Source organism: Callorhinus ursinus, unplaced genomic scaffold (assembly GCF_003265705.2).
Source record: "Callorhinus ursinus isolate GAN/ISIS: 27379988/994484 unplaced genomic scaffold, GSC_fseal_2.0 scaffold56, whole genome shotgun sequence".
Classification (NCBI taxonomy): domain Eukaryota; kingdom Metazoa; phylum Chordata; class Mammalia; order Carnivora; family Otariidae; genus Callorhinus; species Callorhinus ursinus.
Genome location: NW_027397118.1, coordinates 9,025,914 through 9,042,986, shown reverse-complemented (window position 1 = coordinate 9,042,986; position 17,073 = coordinate 9,025,914). Strand labels below are relative to the sequence as shown.

The following is a 17,073-nucleotide window of genomic DNA, read 5'->3' as shown; positions in this document are numbered from 1 at the left end:
ATATGTCAAGTACTCCTCAGGTTTGAGGTACAGAACCAGTGAGACTAGTAACTAAGGTCAGATATTGGTATGGTGATAGAAGGTAGGGTCTCTTGTCCTCGGGAAGCTTCCATTCTGATAGGGAAGACAATCCCAAATCATAAATGTAAATGCTAGTAAACAGCACTCTGCTGGAATTGTTCCATGCAGTGCTTGAGGGAGGTGAGATGGAAGATGTATGCCAGAAGACACTGAAGATTACATTCAGCAGAAGCAGTGGTACTATACAAACTTACAAAACATACAGACTGCAATTTTGCCTCCCATACTGACATTCTTACCAGGCATCTCTTCATCTGGAATGACTGGACCTTCACAGCCTGTATGGCTTCATCCAAGAGCTTTTCCTGCTCATCCTGAGGTGACTGCTGTGTTGTAGGCTGAAAAATAAATACTTCATTAATGTCTCATTAGCACTCTCTTCTAAAAAATCTGTTATTTCTCTAGTTCTAGCCATAGCCCTTTTCCAAGGCTTTCATAAAAGCCTCATTCCAGTTCTAGATCTCAAACCCATTTATCTATTTTTGACAACTACTGAACCGAGAGCCATACCTAGTCACCCAAATTAATAGCATAATAATGTTAAAAGGGAACAGTAATGTGTAGAGAATCTCTACTCTCTCAGAAAATGACTCAACATTCTTGAAGTAGGTTGGCCTCAAAAAAACATGTGGTGTTAGTTTGAATCCAACAACAGAATATAGCCATATAACCAATCTAATCCTTATGATGGGTATAGTCAGACCCAAATCTCTAAAAGCCTCTTTTTCTCCTCTATACTACTTTTCATCTGCATTTTAGTCTAGTCTTAGATCAAGAAACCAGTTTATCAAACAATGACCTTCTCAGGCAATATGTCACAAGACACCAAAGAACTTAGAAATAAAATAGCTGAAATTATTATTAGTGACTGATAGTAGAAGACCATAAAGAGTACTCTCAAGTACCTACCTTATCATTTCAAATAGAAAAATCTACAGCTATAATGGACAAAATATATCTAGATACTCTTCCCTTTGTTATCAACAAAACCCTGCTTACAAAATTAATTAGATCTACTGGTCAAACAGAATTAACCACTCCATCCTTCACGTGTATAAACACTGTGTTTACACCCTCTACTGCAGTATGCATTATATTGTAATTACATAATAATGGCCATTTTGATGTCCTCGGGACCCAACACATTGCCTGACACATGTTCACTGTATGAACGGATGAGCTTGTTTTAGAATGTTTAGGTCATATATTTAATAAAAAATGGCTAAAGAATCAACAGATGGGGGTGCCTGGGTGGCTCAATCAGTTAAGTATCTACCTTTAGTTCAGGTCATGACCTCAGGGATCGAGCCCCGCATCAGGCTCCCTGCTTAGCAGGGAGTCTGCTTCTCTCTGTCCCTCTCCCCACTCATTCTCTTTCGCTCTCAAATAAATAAATAAAATCTTAAAAAAAAATCAACAGATGAATGGCTAAGTTGTGTTATACACATATATATAAATACATATACTGGAATATTATTCAATCATAAAAAGGAACAAAGTGATATATGTGACATGAATGAAACTAAAAACATTATGCTAAGTGAAGGAAGCCAGACACAAAAGACCATGTATTGTATGAGTCCATATGAAATATCCAGAACAGGCAAATTATCCATAGAAACAGAAAGTAGACTTGTGGTTACCAGAAGAGAGAGTGGGCAAATAACTACTTAATAAGTACAGGTTTTCCTTTGGAATTGATAAAAATGTTTTGGAACTGGACAGAAATGGTGGTTGTATAACACTGCAAATGTATTAAATACCACTGAATTGTTCACTTTAAAATGGTTAATCTTGGGGCAACTGGGTGGCTCAGACGGTTGAGCAGCCAGCTCTTGATTTCAGTTCGGGTCATGATATCAGGGTCCCAGGATCAAGCCCTGAGTTGGGCTCCATGCTCAGTGGGGAGTCTGCTTGAAGATTCTCTCTTCCCCTCTGCCCTCCCAATATTCTCTACCCCCTCTAAAATAAATAAATAAATCTTTAAAAAATAAAATAAAATGGCTAATCTTACATTATATGAATTTCAACTTAAAAAAATGTTTAAAGGTAAAATGCCTCTTATACAATGAGATGGAAAGGAGGAAGGCAAAGACATATAAACATAAAAGTTAAGTCTGGGGCGCCTGGGTGGCTCAGTTGGTTAAACAACTGCCTTCGGCTCAGGTCATGATCCTGCAGTCCCAGGATCGAGTCCCACATCGGGCTCCCTGCTCAGCAGGGAGTCTGCTTCTGCCTCTGACCCTCTTCCCTCTCGTGCTCTCTATCTCTCATTCTCTCTCTCTCAAATAAATAAAATCTTAAAAAAAAAAAAGTTAAGTCTGGTCTGTTCTATTATCTAAAACAATGAAAACAGCACTGAATTTGAGATTAACAAAAACCACATAAAACCCATTTTTTAATTAGAATCATTTACAAAAATGGAAAACTTCTTTTTGGTCTAATTTTGGAAAGAGAAAAAAATTAATAACACAAAATGCCAAGCGTCTCTTTTTTTCCTATAGCAAATCTAGTAACCTGTGCTTCCCTATGACCACGCTTCTTCACAAACATATACAAATTTCAAAGAAAAAGTTATGACTTTTAAACTAAACCTAAAGCGAACCTTAATTTATACAGCAGAACTATCAGTGTTAAATGTTGGTTTCAGAGGTAAAGACAACACCAGCATCTGAGGATTCTGATTTAATGAAATTCACTACCCATCCTGGGCTAGTCCTCTGAGAACTTCAGTGACACCAAGCTATGGTTTAGGGTTTTTTTGGCTCTTTATCTCTAGATGCAATAGATTTAACAATTATTAGAATCAATGGATTTCATTAAGTTCAGATGACCAACTTAGAGATAAATATTGATACATCAGGAAATTTTTATAATTACTTTATTGTGGTAAAATATATATAACATATAATTTGACATTTTAACCTTTTAATTTTTATTTTTTTAAAGATTTTTATTTATTTGACAAAGAGAGAGGGAACACAAGCAGGGGGAGTGGGAGAAGGAGAAGCAGGCTTCCCGCCCAGCAGGGAGTCTGATGCAGGGCTCAATCCCAGGACCCTGGAATCATGACCTGAGCCGAAGGCAGACGCTTAACGACTGAGCCACCCAGGTGCCCCATTTTAACCATTTTTAAATGTGCAGTTCAGTGACATTAAGTACATTCACATTGTTGTACGGTCATCACCACCATCCATCTCCAAGTATTCTTTCATCGTTCCCAAAGGAAACTCTATACCCATAAAACAATAACCCCTCACTGTCTACTGCTACCCCAGGCAACTTTCTCTGGGTCTTGTCTCTATGAGACTTCTCTAGGTACCTCATATAAGTAGAATCATACTCTTTTGTATCTGGCCATTTCAACTTAGCATAATGTCTTCAAGGTTCATCCATGTTGTAGCATTTGTCAAAATTTCCTTTTTTTTAAGGCTGAATAATATTCCATCGTATATCTATATACCATATTTTGTTTATCTATTCTTCTATTGATGGGATGCTTGGGTTGCTTCCACCTTTTGGCTATTGTGTATAATAACATTAATACAGCAAATAAAACTGTGGTTACAAAGAGACTACAGAGACCCTGGGTGGCTCAGTTGGTTAAGCAGCTGCCTTCAGCTCAGGTCATGATCCCAGGATCCTGGGATCGAGTCCCCCCCCCACATCAGGCTCCTTGCTCAGGGGGCAGCCTACTTCTCCCTCTGCCTGCAGCTCCCCCTGCTTGTGCTCACGTGTTCTCTCTCTCTCTCTCTGGCAAATAAATAAGTAAAATCTAAAAAACAAACAAAAAAAAGAGACTACAAACAATTCTAAAAATATTTGTATAGAATCCAATAGATTCAGTGATCTATAAACAAAACTTTAGCAGAATTCTATTTTGTATCAACTGGGTTTAAAATAGAACCAAATACACTATATAGAAAATTACAGACTTATTATAAGGTAGGCTACAAATGAAGAACTAAAGCTATAATAAAGAAATGTATTTTTATCTTTTTATTTATTTGACAGAGAGAGCACAAGCAGAGGGAGAGAGAGGGAGAAGCAGGCTCCCTGCTGAGCAAGGAGCCCGCTGTGGGAGTCGATCCCAGGACCGTGGGATCATGACCCAGGCCGAAGGCAGCCGCTTAACCGACTGAGCCACCCAGGCGTCCCTGAAGAAATGTATTTTTAGATATTACTCCCAAGACAATGTAGTTATATAAATGTAGCCATTATGTGGCTATTCTAAGGGAGTGTCTTGATGTACTTCCTGGAAGTGTCACATAGAGCAAAAACAGTAAGAACTGTTATGAGCATGCTCTCAATTAACACAAGCCAGGTAATCAATGTCTCCTCACTTATGGAAATAGTTCTCCATTTCCAAATGACTTTGTACTTAGCAGTTACATGGATGAGAGAAAAATGGAAACACTAAAGAATCAAGATCAAATTAACATTTGTAACTAGGCTCACTTTAGCTTGAGACCTAGGACAAACTCCTAAATCTATATAATTGTAAGGTTCACAGAAAGTGATCCATCATGGACAGATCACTTATAAAACTACTCTCCATTCCAACAATGTGCATTCGTTTCCTCTTCTATTAAACAGGGACAAGAAGAGTACTTATATTACTATTATGAGGAGTAAATGAAATGACACAGATAGAGCTCAGAACATGCCTAGCACTTAGTAACACTTTATAAGTATTACCATTATTATGCCCCCTCAGATATAAGCAATTATCTCCACCCATCCTAGCAACTTATTTGATCCATCTCTTCACTGATATGCTGCAGATGTAATCTAACAACACAATGTAAATCAACTATAAAACAAAAATAACCAATCTCACAAAGACACAGAATTTCATCACATTTAATGAAAGTACTATTTTTAAAATTACAAGCCACAAAATTACAATTGAAGTCGGGAGCATTATGGATGATGAGGGCTTGGGAACATATAATTTGAACACTAAACTGGCTCCAACTTCATTTACCAATACATTTCCCCAGGAATTCTATGCTGGTATTCACTTCTCCCAGCTTCATCTATTGGCAACACTTTTTCTTCTCCACCTGGAGAAACTTTTTCTTTTTTAAATTTTATTTATTTATTTGAGAGAGCGAGTGAGTGGGCACACACAAGCAGGGGTAGGGGAAGAGGGAGAAGCAGACTCCCCAATGAGCAGGGAGCCCAACTCAAGAGTGCAAACCCAGGACCCCCAGATCATGACCTGAGCCAAAGGCAGATGCTTAACCAACTGAGCCACCCAGGTACCCCTCCACCTGCAGAATTTCTGCTTATCTTCCTCCCTGTATCAGTTCACATGTTACTTTCTGTAGTCTTTTTCAAGCCCCCTGCGCAGAACTTTCTCCCTCCATGACCCCACAACACTGAGTTGACAGTGCTAATAAAGCAATCCTCAGACTGTATTACAATAAGTTCCACAAGCATATCTCCCCCTTAGACTCTTAAGCTATTTGACAGCAAGGACTATGTTTGTTTCTAGTGCCCAGCAGTCCATGACATTAGAAGGCATACAAGATGCTTGATGAATTGAATTGGATCCCAGAATTTTAGGACTGGGAAGAGCCAAAGAAGCAAAAATAAAGAAAATCTAAAAAATAAAAAAACTTTTGGATGCAAAAGTGAGACTCAAGACTGAATGACTTGCCCAAGTCATAGAAACAGGGACTGTGACAAGACTGATACCCAAGTTTCCTTTCTCAAAAATGTTCATGAGGACAAGACTGTGCATCCTGCTCATTGCTCCAAACTGGTTCATCCAGCACAGAACTAAGATGTATAGCAGATCCTCAACTAAGTGCTTTCCATATAAAACACTGTAAATATCAATTCATAAATGCAGAGAAACAGACAAACCCTAGTTAAATTTTTACTGTCCTTGTATCACTTCCCAATAGTAAAAATTCTGAGAAATAAACAAAATCATCTTGTATGGCAATACAGCATATGAAAGTAGTACATGTCAAACATTTAATCCTACATTTAATCCTAATCCTGGCATTAACACATCTAAAGTGAAGCCTGTTTCCAGGCTTACAGATTTATAGAAACCTGTCTACATGAAATGAATAATGAATTAAAATTGCCATACAGTACACCAACATTCAAAAACATTATTTATACACTGCAGACTATGTCAAAAGCTAATGAAATGCAAGTAACAATTTGCCTTTGTGAAAACTAGGCACATGGATTCACATTTTGAGGAAGTTCAAGTTTACAGGCCAACAGCCACACCGCGATTTGCTGCCACCACGAAGAGGCACTAACAAGAACGAAGGCCTACTTCCAGCAAATAAAATACTTGGATTTCATCAATGGGGAGACATGTAAGAGAGCCAGGGTGTCCAATGAACAAATATTAAAGGAAACAAAAAGTCTCCTTTCTCTCTATCAGAATTAATGGATATCAGATAGCATGAGTCCTTCCAGGAAATTCACGTAAGCGAGTCCCTAGAATTCGCTGACAAACACCGCAGTGGAAGGGGTCTATGAGGCCGAAAAAGACCAGGGTACCATTTGGACCCTTCAGTAGGTATTTCTTGCACAAGAAAAGGGTGTGGGGCCAATAGAGCACTATCAGGCACAAAGGTGGAAACACACGCCAGCGAGAGAGCAACCTCTGGGCGGGTCCCGACGCCACCCCGAGTCTCAGGCCCTTCGCACGCCCCCGACCCAGCCTGACTCTCAGACTCGTCCCCTCAAGGCTCAGTGGTGGCCGACTCCACTCAGAAGCGGCGGCAGGCCTTCACGGACTTCAGAGCCTACAGGCCTAACGCCCCCTCAGAAAGGCCATCCCATTCCTGGGCAACCGCCGCGATCAAGAGCCACCGCCCACCCCGATCTCGGATCAGCCCGCCTGCGGCCTTCCCCGGCCTGTCCTCATCCCGCAGGCCAAGCCCGGCTGGTCTTAGCCCTGATCGGGCTCCGGGGCACCAACTCCAACCGCAAGGCTCCAGGGCGGAGGGAGAGCGCAGGGCTTGGGAGGGGGGTCGGCCCGGGGCCCGCCGCCCCTCAACACTCACCATGGCGACTCTCCTAAGCCTGCAGCAAGCAGCAGCACCCACCCGGCGCGGAGCCTCGCGCGATCAGGTGACGCTGCGGCCTCTTCAAACCCCGCCCTCCTTAGCCCCGCCCTCAGACCCCCGCAGGCGGCTCCTCGATTGGCCCGCTTCTAGGAACTCAAGTATCGCGTGTTTATTGGCTCTTGCCACTTATCGGTGGACTGAAGGACCTGGGTGCCAGCCAGTCTCTCCACAGTGTGTGAGAGGGTAGAAAGGTGCAGGGTAGCAGGGTATCTCTTGGTGGCAGGAAGGAGCCAGCAGGAAGTAAAGGCATCGTTTGAGGAATTTGCCAAGACGGGAGAAAAGGAAGGAAGGGGAGCCGCTGGTCCAAGTTCACCGGCCCAGGAGTGTGCAGTGGTGGTGCGCATGAGCAAAAGGAAAACTAGGCTTGATTAGTGGAGCGAGCGCGACTTCTCGTCCCAGCCAATCCAGATGCAGCAGAGGGGTGGGGCCTGGCCCTCACTGGCGGACGCGGCGTTTGCGCGCGGGTTTCGTCGCGTTGCAGCGGTTCGCGCGAGCCGTTCTCCGCGCCATGGAGTCTGGGCTGGTCCGACGTTTAGCGGCGCGCTTGGGTATCGCCGAGCCAGATGTGCTGAGGTGGGTCTGGCGGCGTACACCTCAGCGGCCTTGGACTCTCCTCAGGCGAGGCCCGCGTGTAGGGCGGCGGCGCCGAGTGAGAGGGGGACGCTGGAGCCGGGTGGTATTAGGCCCTATCTCAAGAACTTCCCAGCAGTGGGCTTATATGAACTGGCAAGACGGGGCGATTGTAGACGTCCTTGGGAACAACTGGCTCTGTGGGATGCACGGTGGTGGGACGGGGAAAGTCGATCTTTGATCGTTCCGCAGATACTTATTGAGGGTCTGTTTACAGCGGTGAACGACACAGGCGGGGAACAGACCTCCTTGGAGGTCACTGTGACGGCAAGAACTAGGAGGAAAACGAAAAGATGGTGTGCCGAATCGAGGGCGGGAGGAGCACAGAGCGCGCCCTGGCGGCTGCTTTGCATTAAAAATAACATCCTAGATAATATGTTAACTAGAATTTAAATAAAAATTAGGAAAAAAATTCTTAGAAAGGCCTCGGAGGGCTGCCACTTGTGCGGAGACCCGATTGATAGAACGTGCCGGCCATGGGAAGACATGGGAAGATGTGGGAAGAGCCGTCCAAGCTGAGACAACAGCTTGTGCATAAGCCCTTTGCATAATCCAGGGTTAGAAATAAAGCTATTGTGGCTGAAGTGTGAAGAGCAAGACTAGGCCCAATGGCTTGCTGCTCAGTTAAGTGAGGGAAGGGAATGAAAGCACTTGTTGAAAGAGTTGAAGTAAGATCTCCTCAACTCCGTAATCGTTTAGAACAGCCGTTTTCAAAATGTGGTTCCTGGACCAGCAACATCACTGTCGTCTTGGCACTCGTTAAAAATGCAAATTCTTGGGTCCCACTTCAGGCCTACTGATCAGAAACTCTGAGGATAGGACCCAGCAATCTTTTTACACAAGCCCCAAGGTGATTGTCTTATACATTAAAGTTTGGTACCACTGATTTCAAGGAAGGGGTAAAAAGAAGGAACCCTGGTGTAACTGCCAGTGTCTCTGATAGTTCATGTTTATCCCAGTAATGGAACGATGAAAGCAGGTGTTTTTTGTTTTAAGAAATTGAACTTACTTTTGCTTAAAAGTACTTGAGCACAGTGGAGTCTGAAGTCAGGGCTGGTTCTGTCTTAGAAAACATTGTCCCACAACACCAAAGGATGTGCCTTTCATTCCCACCCCCACATAAACTTGCATAGGAGTTAGGGCCAGAATGAAATCCACTCTGCTGTATTCATTGTTTACCAAAGTGTTGAACAAACTTCTGGAAAAGAGTTTTAATGAGCATGTTGCCCTTGTAACCAGGAAAGCAGAGGAGTACTTGCGACTGTCCCAGGTGAACTGTAATGGCCTATCTGCACATACCACAGAAACCAGCAATGCAGTCATGTGCCTGGACCTTGCAGCTTCCTGTATGAAGTGCCCCTTGGACAGAGTAAGTAGGTCACATTGAATGTCTAAATAATCCTCTACAACATTGAAACTTAATTGTACATTTTAATTTCTGGTTGGACTAGACTCAAAACTCTTGTGTTTTAGAATTTTCCTGGCTATTGTCATCTATGATTATTCTAGATGAACTTTAAAATCATTTTTGTTGAGTTGCAGAAAACTCCCTTTACTATCTAGTTTCCCTGGCCACCTCTTTCTTTACTCAAGACCATCTTTTATGCCACTGCTAGCATCCTCCTGAAGTGCATGCTTTAAAAGCAATGTGTGTTTTTCTTCTGGTAATCACAGTGGTTGAGAGCACAAGCTAGGAGTCAGGAAGAGTTCGATGTTGAGACCAGATTTCAATACCACCAGTTACTAGTTCTGTGAGCTTTGTTTTCTCATTCATAAAGTGGGGATAAGAATATCCATTTCACTAGATTGTGAGGATTAAACCATATACTATATGTAACACACTTAACAGTACATATCACGTAATGATACGATGGCATTAAAAACACCATTAGCTCCCAATGGGTTGGCTCCCCATTACTGTCAAATTCTCCAGCTTCTCTTGAACACTAACCTCAAGCTACACTGTTTGCTTAACAGACCATTCACTTTAATGATTTACAGCTTTGTAAATGCATTTTTTTTTTACCTGCATTTCTTTTCTGACAAGCTTCTATTTGTCTTACATGACTCTGCCTTGCTGTTATATCCTTTATGAAGCCTCCTTGACTCTCCCAGGCAGTGTTGCTTTCCCTCAGTTGTTGAGCCTCCTGTTTCCCAGTTTCCCTCTCTCCCTTTCCCCTCCACACACTCATCCTTCCCACCTCCACTCCCACTACTTCCCTCCTTCCTTTTCCCAGTGAATTGCACATTGGCATTTTCCTTGAAAAACAGATGACCATGTATGTGTCTCCTGTGTTTTTATTCACAGCTTGGCTGTAGTAACACTTGTTTTTTAAATTATCTGTGCTTATGCATGACTGTCTAGTGTGAGCCCCTTGAGAACAGTGCTCAACTCTGCCTGACATGATTACTGACTTTTGACTAAATGAAGCTAAACATTTAGATAGAGCCACTTGCCACAGAATTAATTAATTTTGAAAAGTTGACTTACTAAACAAGTGTTTAAGGGCACCAATATATAGAATGATTGTGATTATATTTTTATGATTAGTGCATTTTTTTCTTTCAAAGGCTTATTTAATTAAACTTTCTGGTTTGAACAAGAAGATGTATCAGAGCTGTCTTAAATCTTTTGAGTGTTTACTGGGCCTGAAATCAAATATTGGAATAAGAGACCTAGCTGTACAGTTTAGCTGTACAGAAGCAGTGAACATGGCTTCAAAGATATTGCAAAGGTATGAAGCATAAAAAACCTTAATTGAAAATCTATACTGATACATAAAGCAGAATTATCTAATGTCCTGTTTTCAGTCTTAAAAAATAACTAATATGGTAAGGTGACATAATGCATTATCTTATACATTTAAATAGCTTACAAATTCTGATTTACATTTTCAGTCTCTTTGAAATAATATTTTTTAATAAATAATTCTGCAAACACTGCTTTCCGTTAGCTATGAATCCAGTCTTCCACAAACACAGCAGTTGGATCTCGACTTATCCAGGCCACTTTTCACCACTGCTGCATTACTGTCAGCATGCAAGTAAGTGTGCCTTTTAACCTTGAGAAAAGTCCACAATTTACAGATAGATTTCTCATTCCCAAAGAGGGCTTCTAATTACAGTTTATTTCAACTCAGAGCATGTTTTCCCTTATAAATAATATTAGAAATAGTGGCCAAGTGACCAGATTCTGTTTATCCCACAATATAGCTGACAATTTGGAACCCCCATTGCCAGAAGTCTACTTGCCAAATGGCATCTGTATATATAAGCAGGGTATTCTGTTTTCAGGGTCCACCTTTTTTGGGTTTTTTTTTTTTTTTTAAGTTTTTTATTTTCTTTAGTAATCTATACACCCAACGTAAGGCTCGAACTCACAACCCCGAGATCAGGAGTCACATGCTCTTCATCTGAGCCAGCCAGGCACCCCCAGGCTCCACCTTTTTTAAGTGATGAAATCTGTCATTGAAACTGGTTTGTGATTTTTCTAGTCATATATTTTTTTAAAGTACTGACTGCAACTGTTTTTCAAATAATTTACAAAACACCAATGATAAATGTTTACATCTGGATCTTAAAATTTGGGGTTATCTTTGTGCATACCGAAATGTTACCTTGGAATTATTAATCATTGTTATTTTTTTCTAAAGTTGTCTTGTTTTATCTTGCTGGAAAATTCCTTAATAAAATAAAAGGTAGGGGTGCCTGGGAGGCTCAGAGAGTTAAGCATCTGCCTTCAGCTCAGGTCATGATTCCAGTGTCCTGGGATTGAGCCCCACATCCGGCTCCCTACTCCGCAGGGAGCCTGCTTCTCCCTCTCCCACTGCTTGCCGCTCTCCCCTGCTTGTGCTCTCTCTCTGTCAAATAAATAAAATCTCTAAAAAAGAAAATGTAGTTGGCCCTTAAAGACTGGGTTTATTACTACCCAGCCCCTAATTTTGGTTGTTTAGCTCTGTTAGCCACATACTTAGGAGCGATTAATTAGCATTCATAGAAAATGTCCCTTTGATTCAACAAAGGTATGTGTATATAGAGAGGGAGTATGGCTGCTACTGGAAGAAAGAATATTGACAAGTAACCCCACTTTTGAAACCAAATTACACTGAGCAAAGAAAGGTTTGACTTGATCTATTATCCTAAATAAAAAGTCTGTTTTGTTTATTTCATTAGTTGTTGTGGAGTGGTAATAAGTAGGAGGGATTTTGGGGAGGGGAAAGTGGTTTACATTCCTGTAGTATAAATGTAAGCATGATGGGTTAAAGTGAGCTGAATATTTAAAAAGGCTATGATTGTCATTCAGCAAATCAGTAACATCTGAGATTCACTAAGAAAGAATTCTTTGAGGCATGAAGCACTAGAGCTTCAAGAGAAATGTCTTCTATGCGCTCCTTTTATTACATAGCAGATCTCATGTATATTTTGACTCAGTCCAATAAACAACTAAATAAATAGCTTTAAAAGACAAGTTTACATAGTTACAGCTAATAATATATGTTTGGAATAAAGGGAAAGCTAAACAGTTGGGAACTCTTCATAAAGCTTGGGTGGAAAGGAAATAAGTTAATAATTTGGTTGGCCAGAGAAGATAACTATATGGGTTTTAAAAACACTAATTTGTCAAATTCTTTTGTAGGATTCTAAAGCTAAAGGTGGATAAAAATAAAATGGTAGCTACATCTGGTGTAAAAAAAGCCATATTTGATCGACTGTGTAAACAATTAGAGAAGATTGGGCAGCAGGCTGATAGTGAGTATTCATTCCATATTTCAAGAATGTGTCATTTGAAAATGTAAGCCAACTGGTAAAAGTCTTAATATTTTCAAACTTGTAAAATGGCTGCTTTCTGAATTCTGTATTTAATGTAAGACCAGGTAAGTTTTTACTGAGAAATTTTTTTGTTTTTCAAATAAAGTAGCTTAACCTTTAAAACACCTGTGACCATATGACTCCATGCCTGAAAAAATAGATTCTCTGTTAACATGCTCCAGTGTTAAATGCCAGCCTCCATATACATAAACTAGAATAGAAAAGATAATCTTAAGTCTGACAAGAGAAACCAAGGAAGAGAAGGGTAAGATCGTTTGCCTTCTCCTTATCCTTGTATTTGGTCAGTCAAGGTGTCTAATTTTTTTTTTTTTTTTGGTGATCCAGAATAAGCCCAACTACTAAAATTGAGAATAGAAGAAAATTTAGCCCTGATGACACATGTTTTTTTCCTTAAGGAGAGGCTGGAGATTCAGCTGTTCCACCACAGAAGAAAAAGAAGACAATGGCTGAACCTCTAGCAAAGGGTAAGGCATACTAACACTGGACAAACTTTGAAATTAGTGCAATGGGATTAGGTGTACAGTGGGTTTCATGCAGTGACTAGTCCTGTGCTACTTGCCTGACAAGAGTCAAGTTTTAAATAAATCAAGACAATCATTTGATAAGACCAGTTTTCCAAGCAGTCATTTACAGAAGAGAAATACTATGTAAGTAAGAACACATTTAAAGCCAGACTGCTTAGGTTCAAATCCTACTTTACCACCCACTGGCTCCATAACTTTAGGAAAGTCACTTAATTTCTATAAGCCTCAATTTCCTAATCTATAAAGTTGTGATTAATATTAGCACCCACTTCATAGAATTGTGGTGAGGGTTGAATGAGATGATGCTATTGAAGTGATTGGTACAGTGCCTTGAAGCACAGGATAAGTGCTTGATAAATGCTAACTACTTACAGGACGTTGTGGAGTGCTTGGAGTATAAGAGCAAAAAACTGATGTGTTAGCTGCTGTTTCCACTTTTCATTTCAGCATGATAGTCCCTATTTTTAATTAACTAATTAGATCCTTCAAACAAGTTTACTTATTTGTCAGTATAAGAATTTTGAAACACTTTTGAAAATTTTCTCTTAACAGAAACAGAGAAGGTAGTAGAAAGCTCACATAAACTGCAAAAAGATGAAGATCTGACACAGGATTATGAAGAATGGAAAAGGAAAATTTTGGAAAATGCTGCCAAAGCACAAAAGGCTACAACAGAGTGATTTCAGCTTCTAGACTACCTTGGGTTGCAAACCAACAGTACATTTGCCACCTCAATGAAGATGTGAGAGCTTTGGAATTTTGTTTGAACTTTTATAACAAGGATCCTAAGACTGTTGCCTTAATGGCAAAGAAGCGAGCACTGCGGTTGAGCTCTTGGCAGCAGGCTGGCTGGTGACATGGGCAACAAATTCATTAGGTCAGGCACAGTGCCTGGTTGGCATGGCCTTGGCTCCCCACAGGTATGCATTCCTACAAAATGGAATTGGAGCCGTTTTGCTCTTTCGTTTTAAGCAAAAGATAGTTTCCTGTCCTATCCAGAATATAAAATTCAGGCTAAATGGAGTCTTAAGGATTTTACTTGGGTTTTTGTGTAAGTTTCTTGGTCTGACTAAATCAATATATGGTACAGCCTAAGTTAATAAATGTTATTTTTTATATGCATTCAGGTTGCCCTTGTCATCATTTTGGGGGAGTCATTGCTATGCCAAAAACTGTCTACTCTAGTAGAAAAAAGCCATATGCTGAACCATACTGTTCACCAGACCACAAACTCACTCTAGAATCAGATTTTCTGGGTTTAAGACCCTGCTCAACCACTTACTACTTGTCACACCTTGAGCAAATTAATTAACTTCTTTATGCCTCATGTATAAGTAGGACTAAATGGTGTCTACTTCATAGAATAATTTGGAGGTACGACTGAGCTGATACATGTAAAACATTTAGCACAGTACCTGTTACTTAGCAAATGTTAGAATATAGAGAGAAATTCACATATAAGTGTCTCACGTAATGAATTACACACTAGCAGCATATTAAAAAGTCAGATGGACTGAGGGTTATTTTCTTTGAAATCCACATGCTGAAGAATGTAATCTTATTAAATACTCCTTATTTTAAAACTATAGGAAAGGGCCTTTGTGGAAGATAAGTTGGTAGGGGCTCTGAGGCATCATGCCAGGCATGATTTTAACTAAAATTAAGAATACAAGGGCGCCTGGGTAGCTCAGTTGTTAAGCGTCTGCCTTCGGCTCAGGTCATGATCCCAGAGTCCTGGGATCAAGTCCCACATTGGGCTCCCCGCTCAGCGGGGAGCCTGCTTCTCCCTCTGCCTGTCTCTCTCTCTTATGAATAAATAAATAAAATCTTAAAAAAAAATTAAATTAAGAATACATGGTCTAAGTAAATATTTCCATAAAGAATGTGATAAAGAGACTACACCCAAATTTTAAAAACCATCAGAATGGTATCAGTAATACTAGTGGTTGTATTTTGTCTGCTATAAGTAAGGCATAATACCTGCTGCATAGGCCTGGAGTGCTAAAAGAGTGATTTCTCTTCTTCCCTTGCCCTTTTTAATTCTAGATACTTAGCAGCTAAGGCAAAAGAAATACCACAATCAAATGATCCAAACAAGCTTAATATCCAGCAAGCCCTATGGTAGAGGGGAATGAACATGAGCTTTGAAAGCAATTACAGTGCATTTGAATTCTGACTCTGACACTTCTACCCTATGGAAATTTCAAAACTTTAAAGGGCCTCAGTTTCCTCATTTATAAAATAGAGATATTTTCTACCTTGTGAGGATTAAAGGTTATATTTCTAAAGTACGTGGCACTTAGAAGGCATTCACTAAACAGTAGCTCTTGTTATTACTTTGATCTAAAATGGATGAGTGAGTTTATTTTTTTATTAAGATTTTATTTATTTAAGAGTGCAAGCGGTGGGGTGGAGGATGGCAGGGGGAGGAGCTGAGGGAGAGGGACAAGCAGACTTTGTGGATCCCTGCATGGGACCGGGTTAAATCCCACAACCCCAAGATCACGACCTGAGCTAAATCAAGAGTCAGACGCTTAACCAACTGAGCCACCCAGGTGCCCCTTTTCCTCACTTATTTTAAGAAAGTGTATAATTTTTTTATTTGGTGCCAGGATTTAGATTTCTGGCTTTGGGCCAAAGCAATCTACTCATTACCAAGTAAAATTAGGCACATTCACTTTTTTTTTTTAATTGTAAAATGCACCTAACATAAAATTGGCCATCTTAACCATTTTTAAGTGTATAGTTCAGTAGTGTTAAGTACATTCATATTGTTATGCAACCAGTCTCTGGAGCTCTTTCATCTTGCATAGCTGACTGCAGCCATTAAACAACTCTCTCTACTTCCCTCCCCCAGCCCCTGGCAATTACCATACTGTTTAGGTCTGAATTTGTCTATTCTAGATAAGTACCTCATATGAGTGGAATCATATAGTATTTGTCTTTTTGTGAGTGGCTTATTTCACTTAGCATTATTCCTTGAGGTTCATTCTTGTAGCATGTGTCAGAATTCCCTTCCTTTTTAAGGCTGAATAGTAGTCCATTGTATAGATATACCACATTTTGTTTATCCATTCATCTGTAAGTGGACATTTATTTGGGTTGCTTCCACCTTTTGGCTCTTGCACCTAAATAATGCTGCTATGAACGTGGGTGTACAATATCTCTTTGAGACTGAGCTTTCAATTCTTTTGGATGGATATATACTCAGAAGTGAGATTGCTGGATCATGTGCTAATGCTATTTTTAAATTTTGGAGGAAACATCATACTGTTTTCCATAGGGCCTACACTATATTATATTCCCACCAACAGTACAGAAGAGTTCAATTTCTCCACATCTTTGCCAGCACTTATTTTCTGAACACTTTTTATTTTCTGGTTTTTTTATTCTAATGGGTATGAGGTATCTCATTTTGGTCTTTATTTGCATTTCTGCAATGATTAATGAGCATTTTTTCATGTGCTGCTGGCCATTTGTTTATCATCTATAGAAAAATGCCTACCCAAGTCTTCTGCCCATTTTTGAATCAGGTTGTTTATTTTTTTGTTGCTGAATTGTAGGAATTCTTTATATAGTCTAGATAATAACCTCTTAGCAGATCCATGATTTGCAAATATTTTCTCCCACTTCTTAGATTGCCTTTTCACTGTTGATTCCATGCCAGTAAATAGAAGTTATGTTTGTGACTTTTTTTCCCCTTTATGCCTTAAAAGCAGGTGATGGTAATTATTTTGATTATCTGAAACATAGTTATTTCTTATGTGGTTATTTCTTAAGTGGGGTGGGGGGTGGGGACTGCCTTAAAGCAATTCTTTTAACAACAATTTTCCAACACATTTCCATTCCCAGTGATGGATGCTTACTACCCAGTGAGTATGTTTCAGAACTACTGTAAAGAC

At 40.1% G+C, this 17,073-nt stretch overlaps 2 protein-coding genes across 4 annotated transcripts in view; one reads left to right on the top strand and one right to left on the bottom strand.

Annotated features, from left to right (window-relative positions):
* Positions 1–7,276, bottom strand: part of VPS35 (VPS35 retromer complex component) — a 28,174-nt gene extending 20,898 nt beyond the window's left edge. The window contains exons 1-2 of the mRNA XM_025852379.2: positions 7,125–7,276; positions 321–419 (exon numbers count right to left, since the gene is read on the bottom strand). Of these exons, the coding sequence (XP_025708164.1) occupies positions 321–419; positions 7,125–7,127 (102 nt within the window). The 5' untranslated portion in view covers positions 7,128–7,276. The remainder of the gene's footprint in view (positions 1–320; positions 420–7,124) is intronic.
* Positions 7,277–7,318: 42 nt separating this feature from the next.
* ORC6 (origin recognition complex subunit 6) lies at positions 7,319–14,293 on the top strand. Of its 3 annotated transcripts, XM_025852380.2 has the most exons (7): positions 7,319–7,760; positions 9,057–9,186; positions 10,389–10,552; positions 10,772–10,861; positions 12,454–12,566; positions 13,043–13,111; positions 13,724–14,293. In XM_025852380.2, the coding sequence occupies exons 1-7, from the start codon at positions 7,696–7,698 to the stop codon at positions 13,849–13,851; spliced, it is 759 nt and encodes a 252-aa protein (XP_025708165.1). In that variant the 5' UTR covers positions 7,319–7,695; the 3' UTR covers positions 13,852–14,293. The 3 variants fall into 3 exon arrangements, with proteins under 3 accessions (XP_025708165.1, XP_073740504.1, XP_073740503.1); XM_073884403.1 differs by lacking the exon at positions 10,772–10,861; XM_073884402.1 differs by lacking the exon at positions 7,319–7,760 and having other exon boundaries at positions 8,965–9,186.
* The last annotated feature ends 2,780 nt before the right edge of the window (positions 14,294–17,073 follow it).